At 36.8% G+C, this 19678-nt stretch overlaps 1 protein-coding gene across 1 annotated transcript in view; it reads right to left on the bottom strand.

Moving 5' to 3' along the window:
• Nucleotides 1–19678, bottom strand: part of LOC121737211 (hillarin) — a 68314-nt gene that overhangs the window by 24218 nt on the left and 24418 nt on the right. The window contains exon 4 of the mRNA XM_042128817.1: nt 13888–14078. Within this exon, the coding sequence (XP_041984751.1) occupies nt 13888–14078 (191 nt within the window). The remainder of the gene's footprint in view (nt 1–13887; nt 14079–19678) is intronic.

Below are 19678 nucleotides of genomic sequence, written 5' to 3'. Positions count from 1 at the left end.
CTACAGACTACCTAATCATGTATATTTTTGTACAGTTGTGAGAAATCTATACTAATATTATAAATGCGAAAGTATCTCTGTCTGTCTGTCTGTCTGTCTCGCCTTGACGCCAAAACTACCGAACCGATTGTAATGAAATTTTGTATACAGATAGTCTAAAGCCTGAGAAAGGACATAGGCTACTTTGTTAGTTCCAAAAATTCATAATAGATGGCGCCGTGTGTCTCCTACATTGCGCTGACGCTTGCTCAAACGTCTTTCTATAAGAGGTGGTATCATCTTACATTTCAAAATTTGGCATAAAATATAAAGTTTACTTTAAAAAAATGAAATACTTATGTGCACTGTGCACACTGCACAACTGTTTTGATTTAAGGGGTACCAGGGTTTTTATATAAAAGCTTTTGAGTTTTGACACCAATTTTGTTGACATCGCGCGCTATAAACTGAAGTTCACGCGAACGAAGTCGCGGGCAACAGCTAGTACATAAAATAAAGGGAAAAAAGAAAATCCAAGTTAAGATACCCATACAGCAAAAGTCATTGATCGATGTAAGAGTACATAAAATCTTTGATTGATCTTTGCTGCATTTGAAATAAAAAAAAGAATATCCCAGTTAAGTAATAGCCAATACAGCAAAAGCCATTGATCGATGTAAGAGCTAACGACACGAGTGATGATTCAATGGTTTACGTAAGACGGTTTTTGCCTCGTATGAACAACAACAACGGTACACCGACCGCTATTCCCACGGCATATTGTGAGCCATGGAGGTAGGCTCTTGACGTACTATGTTAGTACAATGTTAAAACGTGAAGGTAATGTAAGATCTTTAATAGCCTAGGTTGGGCTTTAATTGATATCTATGATAGACACCATTGCGAAGCTGTGTACAGTATACGGAAGCAACGTCGTTCATAGAGGAATTAATATTTGAAATAAAAAAATTCGCCGAGCCACGCAGTAAAGTTTACATTGTAATAATAATAATTATTATTTATTTATTTAAAATCATGTACATTGAAAAGCTTATAAATAAGGCATATTTAATTTTAATACGAGATCAGTGATTTCAGCGTTGGGAGCTGTACTAGTTGAAACTGTGACACAGCTCCCAGCGTCTTCCACTCTGGAATACTATATCAATCTACAAAGGTAAGTACATCATAATTATTATTTACAGCAATTGGTGAAAGAACTAAATTAACATTTCTAGAATGCTTAATTATATTAAGTAATCATATATTTTATATTAAATTATCATTATCAGAAATCTATTTAAGCACGTACTCTTTAATATTATATTAATTAATATGGCGCCTTTGCCGTTTACTAGAGGTACACTAGCTGACAACTGAAATTTAAATATATTAACTATATATATAAAAATGGATTTTCAAATGTGTTAGTCGCGCTAAAACTCGAAAACGGTTGAACGGATAGGGCTAATTTTAGTCTTAAAATATTCGTAGAAGACCAGGGATGGTTTTAAAGTGACACAAAGTGCACCGGGACAGCTAGTATTATTATATTAAACTTGTATAATATTATAAAACAGGATGTAAAAAAACTAAGAGAAATACTTCAGGGTGTGTATTTGTCCCTTTTATAGATGACTGTTAAAGTAGCAGCGCTGAAAGAGTAACTTACTTCTAAATCATTGTATGGGCAAATTCATAATGTTGAGGCATTTTTCATAGAAACGTAGAAGTCAATTGATATTTTCAATTGTGACTCACAACCTAAGATTGAAGCTAAAGCGACAATATGAGAATTATGTCCCCAACTCTTTTCTCGTTCTCCATCTAAAGTGAGTTTTTTCACTACTTTATAATTAAGGGAACTAAAAAGCATGACCATCACTTTACATCATTATCAATGTGTGTTATCTTGTCCGTACCCATTCCCAAATATAAACGTAACTCACCAACAAAAGGTCCCACGGTCAAACTCACATTCGTAAATGAAAACCATGTTAAATAAATGCAAACCAATCAAAATGAAGAAGAATAAAGAACGATTTAACAAAATGAACAAAACATTATAGCCTCCTATGCTGGGCCGTTGCGCCCAAATTCGGTGAGCACTCGGGAACCGTGCCTTTTTCAGTGACAAAAAGTATTCTTTGTCATTTCTTAACAAACTCTCACTTTCAATGCACTCAAAGCATTTTTTATACCTTTCAGCAATTACATTACATCATCAGCTTTTCATTTGCCTCTAGGACATATTGACAAAAATGTGGAGTAAAATGTTAAACCAATATTTTCTCGTATTTCCTCGGTTTTCTTAACCCGAATAAGCTATAATGGTTATTACACAGTATAAATAAAATATGCCAGACCACTTGCATATTATTTTTTTAAGCTTTTAAGATCAGGAAAATACAGTACTACGGTGACAGTATTTTAAGGTCAATAATTGCAGTTGACATGAATAGCAATTATTCATCCAGAAAACAAGCAAGTTTCACAGTATTTTTTTTTTGATGCGCAGGGGAAACCCATCATGGGTGCCTCGGGTTGGGGATGTGCCTCAGTTAGCTGAATCACCCCGGGAGTATGTGAGACTCTTACTAAAACCACCTGCGGTCCGCCATTAACGGCGGATCGCAAGGGGGCGGCCCGTGAGGCTGCTGGTACCTCTACGGCATCGGTGAATGTGGCGAGGGATAAGTCGCCAATTATCGGAACGACTAGGGCCTCCACAATGGCTAATTCGACGGTACATTTTTCAACAAATTTCTATTTAAATATTTTGTTACTGGTTATCATTGATAAATTCATATAAATTTTTTTTTTTTACCTAAAACTTGTACCTATGTATTGAATGAGTTCGATTTCAAGAAGACGGGAACGTATATCTACACTACTGTATATGACATGTTATAACAGTTCGGTGGGCCGAAGACACGGTGGTCGTTTAGCGTGGGCGCACTGTGGACCGGTTTACGTGCACGACCAATTTGTTCACTATTTGTTCATTGAAGAAACTAACGAGGATACTTCGCGGCTACTATTTAAATGCAACATTAGTGCACGGGGTAATTATTGTTGTCATGCAAAACGTACAGTTCCCATGTGACTAACTAGCTCAGCTGGTATCAAGATAATCCCAATCCATGGCGTTCTACATTCAGAATATTATCAAATAGTTGAGAAACCACAACGCAACGAACAATGTGGTAACGTTATTATGTTGTTAAGGGACTGTTGCAACTGTTGTTGTTGTCATATTGAATTATGCATGTTCAGTATTGTGTGAGGTCTTCGATATTGCGAGTTCCTGTGTCATTGTCGCGTATTTGCATAACATCGTTTATAAACTGACCTACCTTGTGGTGAATTTTAATAGACTAAGTACACATCATGAGTCAACACTAATGTTTTTTCTTACATGCATCTTCATGAAATCTGATTCTCATTTCTACTCAAAACACTTCAAATAGTAAAATCTAGATTAATATTACCTCTAATCCCTCGATCGTGAATTCCTGGAAATCGATTGTTTTGGCGGTCAAATTCGACCGCTTGGGAGTTGAAGCATTTTGATAATTGATACCTAGATCGTAGAGACAACTATTTGAACTCACTGTATAAGGCTCTTAAAGAAGTTGGAGACCTCAGAACAAAATACAATAGTGATGTCCGAAAGCACGTAATACATTACTGATTATATTCTTAATCTAAAAGTCCATCTGTCTATCTGTTTAACGGTATGGCTGTTACCTCTACAAGCCAAAACCACTGAACCCACTGTAGTAAAATTTTTGCTATGAAAATAAAGTTTTGTTGACTAATATCATGATGGCTCGTGGGCATAGCAAAATATAGTCGCGCTCATAGGTAATCTGTTAATTAATATCAAGTGAAATTCCTTATAAAATATCACTATTACGTATTGCACTCTCAAAATATAGTATCAGTACAGTTTACATCGTAATTTCACTTTTACCAGCGCCGGCCGACAAGTGGGCGCAAGGCCGCAGCCCACCTCTTCATTCACTGATCCGGATTATATCATACACACACACACACACACACACACACACACATAAAATATTAATGAGTACAATCTCTTGTCGCATTTGCATAAAATTTTGTATCGATGTGATCTCATAATGAATGTTTAATATACTTTCTAACGTAATTTTAAATTGAGTGTATCTTGTTGTTGTAAATGATATAAGTGTTTTATAATTTACTATCTTATAATCTTTGAGGTACGCTGCAGAGCCTGCTGAAATAGTACTTGTGCCTAGCAAACAAATTTTGGTCCTCGATTTCAATTGTAATCCCGTTGTGGTTATTTAGAAAAGTTCTTATTTAATTAATGCCTAAAGCATAAGTCGTATCCAAAATATATTGTGCTGTTGTCTGTCTATCTGTCTGTCTGTCCGTCTGTCTGTCTGTTACCTCTTCACGCCCAAACTGCTGAAAAAATTTTGCTGAAATTTGGCATGAAGGTAACTTGGAAGATACCTAGAGTCCCGGGAACGGATATAGGATACTTTTTATCCTGGAAAAGGGTACGGTACCCGCGCAATAAATTAGTTTTTTTTAATAAATTACATTACCAGTTCTAATGTAACCCTTATGCAGATGACATAAAGACCTTGTCAGAGGTAAAACAGTTGCGAATGCGCCAACTGATTTTTCGTGTTGACTCCCATTACAATTACATTACCAGCTATCGCGGATACTGCAAAGTATCCCTTATTCTGTTGCTGTTATGGCCCTGGCAGAGGTAAAATAGTTGTGAATCATAACAGCTGATTATATGACCCTTTTACGTCATTATGGTTTTGGTGCAACGGAGTTGCGGGCGTCATCTAGTCTAAAATAAAATACTATTTATTTTACGTAATTTTTGGCATTTAATTTCATAAAAAAGTTCATTTTATGTTAAGATTTATTTATGACTAATTTGCAAGAATCCCCAGCCAGAATATTAGTTAAAATTAATTTGAATGGTATTAACAATCGTGTTTATTATGGAAATCTGTATACAACTTACAATACCGGCTCAACCACTGATAGACGTTTTATTGTACCAATTTATATGAATTTTTTTAAGAAGTTGATTATACTCGTAGTCTAGAATTATTATTTTGTTAGTCTTTACTCTTTAGCGCATAACAGTGGTCGAAGATCCGCGCCAATATTATTATAGCGAAAGTTTGTCTTTCTGTTATTCTTTCATTGGTTTCGCCCTTGATGTTCTAGATCGTTTTCCAAAAAGTTATAATTTAGTACAATACAGCTTGAGAAACGCATAGCTTTTTTTATTCTACATTATAAAGGTTAACTATTTCAATGGATAATTAATATCAGATAGAGCTGTTCTACTCTACCATTCGAAATTCAAATATAGCAATCGAACCGTTTTCTACGTTGAAAGCGGGATTTTCGCGCCAAACCTTTCGCTGACAGCCGTTTGACAGCTGTCAACCGATAGTCCTGCTTTCGACTGTCAGCTCCGGTTTTCACCGGGCAAGGAACAAGGACATACAGCCTAGCAATACAAGCTACAGCTAATGTATAATTCAACAAGCTTCTTGAGCTGTCTGTCGATTATTTTGGGCCATTCGAGAATAAAGGAAATAAATATTGAGTATGTTTTTATAAGAACAGCCATTTTGGGTTATCAGTCGAATTTCAAAAAAGGATATGCCGAAGCCATTTTAAAACTGTTGCCTTAGTGGAAACTAAGTCATCTAGCCCACAGCTCTGTTGGGCCATAATTTATTTATCACGCGGAAACCGTACATTTTTCCGGGATAAAACTAGGATAGGTCCTTTCCCGGAACTCAAAGTATTTCCATGCCAAATTTCAGTAATATCGGTTCAGCGGCTTAAGCGTAAAGAGGTAACAGACAGATAGACAGACGGATAGACAAACACACTTTCACATTTATAATATTAGTATAGTAACGTGGGAGAGCCATGCTTCGGCACGAATGGGCCGGCTCGACCGGAGAAATACCACGTTCTCACAGAAAACCGGCGTGAAACAGCGCTTGCGCTGTGTTTCGCCGAGTGAGTGAGTTTACCGGAGGCCCTATTCCCTTCCCTACCCTCCCCTATTACCCTATTCCCTGCGGGTGTCCATGGGCGACGGAAGTTGCTTTCCATGAGGTGACCCATTTGCTCGCTTGCCCCCATATTTCATAAAAAAAAACTTTACCATTGGGTATTCATGATAGAGAATTGATGACAGGATATATTAATTTCAGTCAAGTTGAAATACGAATAGAGCTGTTTTTGAAAGCATTATAATTTGAGTTCACATCTAAATATAACTATTATATTATATTTGGCCTTATAATATGTACTATGATGGCTTTAATTCTCAGCCATCGAGCCTACGCGCCCCATTTTCGTCCACCTGACCAAATACGTCCTCACAGAACTCCAAAGAAATGTTTATGACATAAAACTTTATAAGGCTGTTGGATGGCATCATTTTTGTATGATTCATTGCCTTGAAATTGTATTTCTTAAAGAAACAGGAGGCTAACCAACAATCACATAGCCTGATGTAATACAACTACCGATGGATCATAATACCTGAAGAGTCAAAGTACGTTTCCGATTTAAAGAAATTAAATATAAATTGTATGTAACAAATAACAATATGTAGTGACCTAGTTTATTTAAGATCCTGCTTATGATCAGTAATGTAGGCTTGTTCAAAGACTATGCAGGTCTATGAATGCATATGTACCATCGAGGAAATTGATTCCTAGGCAGTTGACAGACCAACGTCATTTGGTCGGGTCATGTCAATTCAATGTTAATTGTGTTCAATGTTAATTGACCAAACTACGTAGGTCCCCCATCTGCCTAGGAATCAACTTCTCCGACAGTACAAAGTATTATAATTTTTGCGTGTTATAAATTTTAATAGCAAAATACTATTTCTAGCTATAATGTTGCACTAATTTTTGTTATTATTTTAGCTTTTAGCAAACATCTTAAAGACGGGGTTTATCGTATTTTTAAAGGATTAAATTCAACTAAATTACATGCCAGTAAAATTAGGGCTAGTTTAACTTATAAAATGACGCGCCCAGTGCAAAATTTTTCATTTTGTATATTATCAACTATGTGAAGTCGTGACTCGTGAGGCGCGTCATTTCAAATTAGACAAGCTCTTCCTGTGTACAATCAAATGGACCGTATAATTTTTTTTTTTTTTTTTTTTTTAAAACTTTATGCACATAAAAAAGTACAAAGGTGGACTTAATGCCTAATGGCATTATCTACCAGTCAACCTTTGGGCGATACAGGAATAAAATTGTGTAGGTGCCAGTCAAGTTACAAAAAAAAAAAAAGGAAAAAGAAAGAAAAACTTATACTTACTTAACTTATCAAATACATAATTATTGCATATTATACTATACTTTAAATAAAATACATACCGTAAATAAATTATACATAATATTATATATACTTAACTATAAATATAATGTAATATATTATATATACAATATACTTATTATTAATAATTATAATATATATACAATATATAAATATAACCACATAATGATACGAAAACTAAGAGTCCGCCAACTGTTTCAAGTAAAAGTCACGCACCCTGCGCTTGAAGGTATCTCTGGTTTTTGACATCCTGATTTCCGGAGGAAGAGCATTCCAGAGAAGAACAGCCTGGATATTGAAAGAAGAGTGGACAGAACTAGACTTATGGGATGGGCAGCTTAAAAGCTGATTTGAAGTGGATCGGAGGTTTAAATCGTGTCTGTTGCAACGGTATTGAAAGTGAGGGGCGAGATATTCGGGAGGATTGGGATGATGCAGCAGTGAATATAACACACTTAGTGCCCGCACAGAGCGGCGCTGACGTACTGGTAACCAGTGTAGCTTGGAGCGATACAAGGAAACATGGTCGTATTTTCGAAGGTTGAATATGAATCGGAGGCAATTATTAAACAAACGGTCGAGTTTATTGAGCTTATCGGCACTAAGATCAAAACAGCACACGTCACCATAGTCAATTATAGGGAAGATGAGGGTCTGGACCAGCAAGGTCTTAATCGGAGTCGGAAGGAAATTTTTGAACCGATAAAGGGATCGTAGGATATTTGTGACTTTGCTGGATACATTGGAAATATGGGATTGCCAAGTCAGAGAGGAATCAATATGTAAACCAAGATCTTTCACGCTTGTACTAAAAGTAATTACAGAACCATTGTAGATAACAGGTGGAAGTGCACCTATATCTACTTTACATAAATATCTTGGACTACCTAACACCATTGCCTGGCATTTAGAGGGATTTACAGATAGTCCAAAAGTATCGCACCAGTCTTTTATTGTTCTTAAAACCTGATTTATTTCTGCGATTGCTGCTGTTAGCTGATCTAGTCCTACCTGGATGTAAAGCTGCAGGTCATCAGCATACAGATGATACGCAATATGAAGTCTTTTAGTGAGTAAATTTATAAAAATACAGAAAAGTAGGGGAGATAAAATACCGCCTTGTGGAACGCCAGCGTCAAGGTTGCGCCACTTGGAGGATGAGCTCTGCGTACGTACCGACTGCTGACGACCACGAAGATAGGAGGAAATCCAAGTAAGTGCTTCAGACGAAATCGGAAGTCCAGAAAGTGCTGCCAGTAGTATGTCATGATTGACATGATTAAACGCGTTTGAGAAATCTATTAGCACTAGGATGGTAATCAAAGAGTTCTCAAAACCGGTCCTTATATCGCCTGTAACTTTTAACAGAGCAGAGGTTGTGCTATGTCCAGATCTGAATCCCGATTGTAGTGGAGAAAGCAAATTATTTCTGAACACAAACCCGGACAGCTGTTTATGGACACAAGCTTCGAGAACCTTTGATAGGAAGGGAAGGATGGAGATAGGACGAAAATGTGAAGGATCAGTGGGATTGGGGATTTTTGGAAGCGGGCGAACAAATGCTTTGCGCCATAACTTTGGGAATTCAGAGGAAACAAGGGAGAAATTTATAATGTGGGAGATGGCAGGTAGAAGTTCATCTTGGATGGTGGTAATCATGCGACGACTAATCTCATCACAACCTACGGCATTAGATACTATGGACTTAATGGACTTATCGATCTCGTCTAAAGCAACTGGAGAAAACTGAAAAGGGTCTAAATTGGGACGAGGTAAACCGTTTAGGTAACTAATGGTCTGGAGTTTTGTGTGGTCATCTAGTGAAGCTGTGGAAGAGAAATGTAGGTTTAAGTCGTCAAGGCTAATGGAACTGGGTAGTTCCGGAAGTTCTTGCGACTTTCCTATACCAATAGTTCCAAGGAATTTCCAAATGTTAGGAGGGGATAATGAAGCTACGTTTTCGAAAATATGGCGGCGTTTAGCATTACGTATCATCTGGTTGCAGCGATTCCTAGCTTTCTTGAAGCTATCCCAGTTGGAAACACTTCGATTTCTTTTAAATCTCCTATAAGCACAGTCCCTACGCCTCATCGCATCTCGAATTTCAGAAGTCAACCAAGGAGCTGGCGGATGTTTGAGCTTGACTTTCTTTATAGGAGCGTGCGAATCGTACAGTCTTTCCAAAATTCCGTTGAAGACCGAAACCTTATCATCTATGGTAGGTGCATCATACAATGGTTCCCAATCAATTTTAGTCGCGTCGATTCTTAGTTGTTCCATATTAACCCTCCCATAACAACGCTTGAAAATAATTCTAGGAGATGGTTTTGGTGGTTTAAGGATATAGGTAATATAGATTAGGTCGTGGTGGGAAAAACTAGGAGCAGGATATTGTCCGTGGGTTTGAACTAAGGACGGATTGGAGGTAAGGATCAGATCAAGCCAGGTATCATCACTGATAATGTTATGATGAGTAGCGGAGAGTGGCAAAAGATGAAGACTGACCGATTCTATTAAATGGGAAAGTTTTTGGGAACGAGGACATGATAGGTTCAAAAGGTTCGTGTTGAAATCACCCATAATGACGTGATGTGCGTATTCCGAACTCAATGTCTCCAAAACCGGTTCTAGCTCCGAAACATATTCAACAGACGGGGGACAATAGACTACTCCAAGAACCAATTTGGCTCCCTTGATGAGCACCTCAGTGAAGATATACTCTGCTGCAGAAGAACCGTCAGATGGAGAAGAGGCTATTATTTTATGAGATAGATCACTCCGTAGGTAAATCGCAACCCCTCCGCCTCGCCTGCCAATTCGGTCATTTCGAATAAGGACGTAGCCAGGCAGAGCATATGACGTGGACAAAAGGTGAGGTTTGAACCAGCTCTCAGAAATCAGGATGGCATGTACATTATTCCCAGAAAATGTTTCGATAATGTCACTAAAGTGACTAGGTACACTTTGGGCATTTATGTGACAGATGTTAAGAGCGCCGTTTTTCTGTGTATTGAAATTCTGGTGTAAGATTTCACCTAGTGTGTAACTAGCACTTTCATCATCAGATAATATACTTGTTTCATTGGCAGAATAAAATGAATCACTTTCGGACATGGATATATAAATAATAATAAAATGAAAAGATAATAAATAATAATAAATATAAAACAAAATACTATAAGTACTTAATAATATTGATAATAATAAATATTAATAATTATTTAATTAAAACTGAAAATAACTAATTTAGTGTTGCACTTTGCATGCTTGTACCACCCGCCAACTGACCGTTAAATATGTTACATATATATAAAACAATACAGTCATTTTTGTTATTTTGCCACTTTGTAAACTGCTTAACTACGGACGTAAAAAAAAAAAAAAAAAAATTTTTTTTACGTCCGTGTGCTTAACATGTAAAAAACACTTATTACAGAAAGGAAAACAACTAGGAAACTGAGTCTTTTGACATCACAAACAAACAATGACAAAGAAAAATAAACAAAACAGCCGTTATATGACATACACATTGCTACATCAAGGTAAAAAAAAAAAAAAAACAAATGTCATTTGTCATTAACGTAATATTGACACTTGACACTTGAATTTATAACGATAACTGTCACTTGTCACGACTCACGATTAATGTGTGTGATGTTTATAAATAAAATTAATTAAAAATTACGAAATACCGACTAAACTAACACTTCATAATACAAAATAAAAGAAACAAAGTTTACAACACAAGTACAAGAAGACAGAAAACACTGAACATAATAACGTAAACAAGTGAAATACTGACAATAAAGGTTGAGGTGTATAGCCTTAGGGGCGCTATGGTAAAATACCAAAAAAAAATTACTCTTTAGACACGGAAGTGGCTGCCAATGTTGCCTTTGGATATTTCGTGATTAGGGGCTGAAGCATATATAATTATCATGTGATTAGTAACAATTAGTAGAAAATATGAGAAAATCTGAAAACGTTATTGGACGAGATGATCTGATAACGAATGCCGTAATTGTCCCCGTGTAATGACAGCTGATATCGTGTGGTACAAGTTATAAGAGACTATCGTGAAAGTTTTGACTTTAAATACTGTATGACTACATTTAAGGAACAAGGACACAGACACTTATCGGTTAGGCGTCGAACCGCCCGTAGTGGTAGTAGTGAGACAGCCCCCTAGCAAAATATTGTAAACTTTCTAGATTCTAGAACAAAGAAACCAATCCAGACTTTTATAATAGCTAAAAGAGAGAAAAGCTGAGGAAGCTTAGATCTAAGTTGAGTTTACGATTACGTTTAGAGGTCTAAAGAATGGTTCACAAATCACAAAATACCAATATAATATTTAATAGTTAAAATTCACTGAATGTTTGATATAATTTTTCAATACTACGTCTTTCACTCTTCTTTCATGATATTTAGACAATAGATAAGCAATAATATTTAGTCGTATGTCGTCGATGGGGACGACTTGGGCAAGTTTTTCTCTTTATAGTTTTATATTTAAAGTTTGTATATATAATATATCTGTATATTTTAGATAGTATTTTAATCGTATTTAGTCGTTGCTTGAGCTGTGATTATAGTTCCTATGACGTTTTGAGTCTGTAAATCTAAATTTTTAAGATTTAAAAACGTAACGTGCTTCAAAATTAGCAATTTAAAAGTAGAAATCATGACATTTACGACGACTAAGCATTATTTTGCTCGTGGGCGTGAATTTTAAAATGGTTGAACTTCACGCAGGCCACTGATAAAGTCCCGGCGGCGGGCCGCGGTTGAGTAGAGCCGATCTAGACAGAATCTCCTGTAACTTATACCACACGTCACATTCCTGGAGCGCACGCGATCTGTTCTGGCCAACAACGGTAGGAATGTTAGCGAATCTTCCGATATATCATCAAGATTGTGATCTGGGTATAGCAAAACCAAAAGGTAATATCCCCTCTGTACGAGTTCACAGTAAAAGTAGCAACACTCAAAGAGTAACTTTTTTTTCAATTTTGTAGGGAAAAATTCAAGTCGCTGGGGTGCTTGCCCATACAAATCACGAAAAAAATGCTCTTTCAAAACTCTATCTAAGGGGTATACACACTTAAGTATAATCTCTTAGTTCTTTTACACATAGTAATATATTGCTCAAGAATAAGAACTTAGAAGAATACAGAATTGTTTTGCTTGCTTACGAATAATCAGGAAAACCATTTTTAATTTTTCTGTTAAAGTGCGTTTAGGATTCCACGGAATTCTTACGTTAAACAGTCAGGCCGACCGTCGAACAGTCAGCGATTTGTATTTTTCATAGTATAGTTGCGGCACCGCTCGCCTAAAGGCTAAAAAGTGGAGTATCCTAGTGTATTTCTGGGCATTTTTCTACAATAAAAGAAGCCCATGAGCATCAAACAAGATCGAATTTAGTTCAATGTTTTCAAAGATAATTTAATGCAAATAAAAAAACTTATGATATTATAAGGTTGAAACACTTACGAGTGCCAGTCCACCCGTGACCACGGCCGTTGTAAAGCAGCCGAAACGTCGGGATTAATAAAAGTGCTCCGTGACAAAATCCGTAAGTGTTTCAACCTTATAATATCATGAGTGATACTCGCGTGAACTTAAGAAATCATTGAATAAAAAACTTTCTTCTGTATAAAAGTAAATAATGAAATGCGTTACAAAATAGTATGCCACTGCCCACTAGGCAAAATTTTGTGTAGGCAACAACAATGTGTACTAGAGACCCTAGTCGATATCCACTGTGAAAACTTGTGACCTCATTGTAATGTACATACACACTACACAGTACCTACACAGCCTTGCAAGGCTGCGGTGCTCAGCGTACTTTCATTACGATTCCGATAGTCTTTAAATTATGCCTTTCTCCTTGTTTATGTTTTGTTTATGCTTTAATTTAAATCGAGCTTATAAATTGTAGTTTAGAGTAACTCTTACTTATAGAAAGATTTACATATTATGATGACTGTATATTATTATTTATTTTGTCTTTGCTTGACAATTAGATTCTACATCTCTGTGTCAGCTTACCCTAATGATGTCTTGATATGGATTATCCATACGTCATGTTAATAGATGGACATAAAAGATATGTAAAAAGTAATTCCTGGGTCTGATTAGGTCGAAAGTTTTGTCAACAAAGAAACGTTTCCTTGCGTATTGCGCACATTTAGGTACTATAAAAATACACCTTGATGGTATATTTCAATAAAACCGTCTACCAAAACTGGTTCCCATATCGTCTATGTAAACAAAATATTCTATTTCGTAAACGTAATAAAAGTTCCTCGAGAACGCAGGACCAGTCTGACGTGGTGTGAACTGGTGGTGTGAAGCCTTTGGATGCTTTTTTATTTATACATGAAAATCGATCCACAAACGGCAAAGCTGTGGTTGAACATAAAACCTCCTCCTTTTTGGAAGTCGGTAAAAACATTTTCACATGGTGTAAAGTGTCTATAGATAATTTTAAAAACTCACCAAATAACAATCAATGGGTTTCTCCCTCGGCCGATGGTACGCCTTCTGGAGTTCCGTCTGCTTCAGCGCGTGTGCAATGTGCAGGGCGCTGGCGTCGAACCGCCCGTACTGGTAGTCAGGTGTGTCCCGGGACAGCTCGCGTGCCGGGGACGCTTGCACGCTGTTCCCGTTCGTCGCGCGGGTTGGGGACACTGGGGACAAAGGGACAATTGAAGTATAGAGAATATAGATATACCCGAGGAAATTGCTTCCTAGGCAGTTGACAGAATAACGTCGTTTAGTCGTCTTATGTCAATTTTTGTTAGCTGTGATAGGTCGGATGAGTTTGACTTAACGCGACCAAATTACTTAGGTCCGCCATCTGCCTAGGAATCAACTTCTTAGATTATTAAATTACAAGAAGACGCCTGCAACTCCGTTGCGCCAACATTCGTTATCGCACGGGATTCCGAGACGAAAAGTATCATATGTCCTTGTCCCCCATTGTCCCGAGACTCAAAAGTATCCTCATAACTCAGCCAAATCGGTTCAGCGGGTTGGGCCTGAAGAGGTTACAGACAGACACACCAATCCAAGTCAATGTTAATATTGATAACAGATTTTTATTTTTTTTTATATAAAATGAGGGCGCAAACGAGCAAACGGGTCACCTGATGGAAAGCAACTATCGTCGCCCATGGACACTCACAACATCAGAAGAGCTGCAGGTACATTGCCGGCCTTTTAAGAGGGAATTCTTGAAGGTTTGCAGGTCATATAGGTCCGGAAAAACTGCTGGTGACAGTTCGTTCCAGAGTTTTACAGGGCGCGGCAGAAAGTTACGCGAGAAACGCACCGTGGAAGACTGCCATTCATCAAGGTGATGAGGATGGTATATTTTTCGCGTGGGACGATGGCGAAAAGTTGCAGGTGGTATGATTCCGAACATTTGTTAATATCCATCCTGTTTTTTATGTAGTTCGGAATATTAACTGGATACCCTATATTCTTCGGTTAAATTATTATCACGAAGCACATAATTGGATGCTGCCACAGTCGAGCGACCGTGATGGTGGCTAGCCAAGTACATCCCCCGTTACAGTACTAACCTACTTACGATAGTCCAGACTGTGTACCAGCCAATAACAATAAGTAAGTAGGTAGTACTATCAGAGAAATTCATGAGCTGCAGATTGCGAACCTCGTTGATTCAGTCGAGCTATGTTAAGTGTAGCTGACATATCATAGCTAATATTGTCTTGATATTATCCGACCAATTGACGTAGGTCCGTCAACTGCCTATGAAACAATTTCTTCGATGGTACTATCAGAGAAATAGATTTATACGCAGATTGTAGACCTTGATAATTTCAGACAATTATTAGAAAGAGATGTGCCTCGCTCTGGTCGCGTGTGCAAAACAGTCCAAACAGACTCCTGAATATGTTGGGTAGCAGGTGGGATTCCATGTTGTTGAAGCATTGGGCGCAGCTCCATGCTCCAATAGCCCGGTTCCCATATATTTAATTTTTAACAATATGTAATGTAATTCCAATTTCTTTTATATTTTACTAACACTAGAATAATGACATATTGTTCTAACTAACACTATGAATGAAAATCTTTTTTTTTAATGAAATTAGGGGGCAAACGAGCAAACGGGTCACCTGATGGTAAGCAACTTCCGTCGCCCATGGACACTCGCAGCATCAGAAGAGCTGCAGGTGCGTTGCCGGCCTTTTAAGAGGGAATAGGGTAATAGGGGAGGGTAGGGATGAGAAGGAATTAGGGTAGGGTAGGGAAGGGAATAAAGTAGGGGATTGGGCCTCCGGTAAACTCACTCACTCGGCGAAACACAGCGCTAGCGCTGTTTCACGCCGGTTTTCTGTGAGAACGTGGTATTTCTCCGGTCGAGCCGGCCCATTCGTGCCGAAGCATGGCTCTCCCACGTATTGAATTGAATTAATAATTTGGCCGGGCCTAGCCAACAGATACATATAACATACCTTCAAGTTTTATCTCTTTTGTTACACCTTCTATACTTATAACATTCGTGTTATAATATGCCAATAGCATAAAGCCCATTCCATTCAATAATTCAATAAAATAGTTACTCTTTCAGCGGTGCTACTTTCACAGTGAACTCTATACAAGGGAACCTGTACACATCCTAAAGCATTATCAGTTTTGTTTTGTTACAATAGGCTACTTGACCAATTTTTTTTCTTCATGCTAATCGCTTCTTGATCATCCATTTTCACCAAAAAACTAATATTTTAATATTTTAAACAGTAGAAACCCATAAAAATCTTGATTGAAAAATATGCCTTTTAAATGGCACCGAAAACACTGTCCACAACACTGTCCGCCATAGTGTGACGTCATATTTTTTGTATTTTATACTTTATTTATTGAAATTTTTTTAATGTGTTAAATGTATGTGTCTAAAAGTGCCCAAAAATTATAAAATAATTAAATAAGAAATTAGAAATCATTTGTAATGCTGAAAACTTTTGGGGAAAAGTTTTGGCCATTTCATTTCCCGTCCACAATAAATGGAGATAATATATAAAACTGATGTTTTATTTGAATTATTCAACAAAATATATTTTACAAATCTTTCTAGGCTTATTCTCATTATTTATGTACAAATAAACTTACTTATAAATTAAAGATATTAACTTACGAGTCTGATGACGTCACATCTAAATCGGAAGTATCGTTTTGCGATATCGTCAGTACAAATCAATGATGAAATACTCAAACCAGATATGTTACTACCGCACGCGTTGTGAAGCTTCAAATACGGCCCAATTGGGCCGTCTGTTGTTTAGTCTGCATCGAGCGCAGTCACGAACGTGCCGCGTCTTGTCTTACCTAAATAAATTGAAAATGACGTCGTGCGTGTTTCGAAAATGTACCAATTATGACTCGAAAGTAAACAAAACACATGGAATCTCTTACCACATTCGTCTTGATTGCAATAAATACCTCGATTATTTAAATTTTCAATTATTTTTTCGAACAATCTGGAAAAATCGAATTTTCGTCATAGCTCAGGCGAAGAAGAGACAGCGATACGATTCGACGTTTAAAATAGAACTGTCTCTTTTATGTAAATGGTTTTTCGTATGGTTTGTTTCACTTATCTGTCAACTTTGTCAATGTCTGCAATTTTGAATTTGAAAATTGTTCGGAAGAGATTTAAGCCGGAAAATAGTATGGACGTAACATATCTGTATAAGTAGAATATCATTGGTACAAATCAAATTTTCAAATCGACTTTATTTATCAATCATAAGCTTTTATTTGATGATAAGGGTGAAATACGGTTTCCTAGGCCAAGTTCTACTAGAAATATGCATTTGTTCAATGAAATTGAATATAGGTCAAGTAGCCTATTGTTTATATGTCCTAGACTTAGACACTTCATTAAAACAATACTCGTATAATTTACTTTAATCTTTATTGTATCACGCGTATATTGGATGTCAAGTCAGAGGCCCTATACAATATACATTACTACAAGTACTATACAACTTACAAGATCCTTGTCAGCTTGCCAATACACTAGAAAGCGAACATATTGCTTCATCATCACTATTAAGAAGACGTATTGTATCTAAGATTGTATCTTACAGAGATACGGTAGGCCTACTACAAAGAATGGACACGCCACTCAATCTATAAGCATATTATAAATGTGAAAGCGTCCGTGTAGTCTGTCTGTTACCTCTTCACGCTCAAACCGCTGAACTGATCTCGTTTTAACTTGGTATGAAGATACTTTGTGTCTCGGAAAAGGACATAGGATACATTTTATCTCGGAAAAATGTACGGTAAGATGTGTTGATAAACGAATTTTGGCGCAACGGAGTTGCGGACGTTATCTGGTTATTATATACTAGCGCAGGGGTTCCCAAACTGTGCGCCGCGGCGCCCTGGTGCGCCGTGGAAAGGCAAGAGGGGCGCCGTGGCCCGTGAGTCGATCCTCCATTGTTATCCGAAACCACTAATATTGTAAAAGTAAAATTGTAATATGAATTAAACAAAGCAGGCAGATGACTAAATATTTGTTTATTATTATTTACCTGCTTCACCTAACTATAATCATTATTTATGAATCTTTTTGTAATAGCTAGGTAACATAGGGCGCCGTGACAAAATATTGACTTGTAAAAAGTAAATAATAAAAAACTGTTATTGTGGGATATCCATAAGAGATAGAATTCTTCGATGATAGAAATTCCGCGATGGTATATGTATACCATCGCGGAATTTTCTGTAGAACTTTTTTATTGTGTACAATACTTTATTTTGATAAATCTCGTTCGAGTTCAGCCAGCGTTTGCAATGTAAGCGGAAAAAATGTAATTATTAACGACATCACATTAGAAACCTCAAAAATAACAGTATTTCTCCACTATTTAATAAATGTTTCTATACATATAAACCTTTCTCTTGAATCACTCTATCTATTAAAGAAAACCGCCTCAAAATCCGTTGCGTAGTTTTAAAGATTAAAGGGAACAAAAGGTCATGAGGGAAAAAAGCGACTTTGTTTTATAATATGTAGTGAAGAATTACAATAACAACTAGCCTAATAACTATTACATAATTATTTAATCACAGTCCTTCAGTTTATTAAATGATGATAACTCGTAACTAACCATTGCTAGTCCTGCGGAAAATCTTACGGTATTAATTAATTAAGACTGGTTCGTAATTACAGAGTCATAAAGGCATAGAGGTACCTTTGTGGTTATTTATGTCAAAGCGTAGTTGGGGCCCCGCTAGGTTTGTAACAAGAGAATACGCTGAAAGTTCGAATTAAAAGATGTGTTTGTACTCTATTAAATGAAAATAAAATTGTAATATTATTGAAAATTTTAAAAATATTAATAAATTTATGAATACAAACAACATTTTGGGTCAATTTCGACGCATGTTTTCTACAAAACTAATTTTCGGATGGGTTTCTGTTTAAGTTGAGATTTTGACCTGAGTCGAAGGTTTTGCGAACCATGTTATTTTTTTGGCCAAAAATGGTGCGGACATAAACTAGGTACTCATCTATATATATGGTGATCTATCAACGCACAGCCAAAGCCACTGGACGGATCGGGCTGAAAATTGGCATGTAGGTAGATGTTATGACGTAGGCATCCGCTAAGAAAGGATTTTGATCAATTCTACCCGCAAAGGGTCGAAATAGGGGATGAAAGTTTGTATATTATAATAATACTTGCTAACGCGAGTGAAGCCGCGGGCAAAAGCTCGTTTATAAATAAAGGGAAATATACATGCAGAAGCGAATTGGTTAGGATTCCTCTTGCACAAATTTGGATTTAAGCAGAGTGTGTACCAAAAAAAACTTATTTTTTACAATTATTTACTCTGTGGTTCTATGAGATCACTGGCGCAAACCCAAAGGAAATAAGTAGTTAATTAAAATACGTAGTTACGCAATACTCGTACCTACGAGATCGCTTAATTGCTTGTATTAGTTGAATTAAGTATAATTCGTAATCCAACGTGTAATGAACATTAGAGGGGTTAGCAGACAGCTACGTATTCGTAACATTACATCCTATTACTCTACTGGGTTACAATAATACAGTTTAGATACGGATTCAATGTCAGACAACTACGAATTCTGATAAAAGAATATCTAATTTCAACGCGATCTGATTGGTTACAATTCTATCAATAATTATTTTGTTTTATATCAATTCTCAAATATACGTAATCTTAAATATTATGAAATTCTCGTGTCACAATGTTAGGCCGCGTACTCCTCCGAAACGGCTTT

The sequence above is a fragment of the Aricia agestis genome, chromosome 20 (genome assembly GCF_905147365.1).
Source record: "Aricia agestis chromosome 20, ilAriAges1.1, whole genome shotgun sequence".
In the NCBI taxonomy this organism is placed as follows: Eukaryota; Metazoa; Arthropoda; class Insecta; order Lepidoptera; family Lycaenidae; genus Aricia; species Aricia agestis.
Note: the sequence above shows the minus strand (reverse complement) of the source record. Positions and strands in the feature narration are given on the sequence as shown.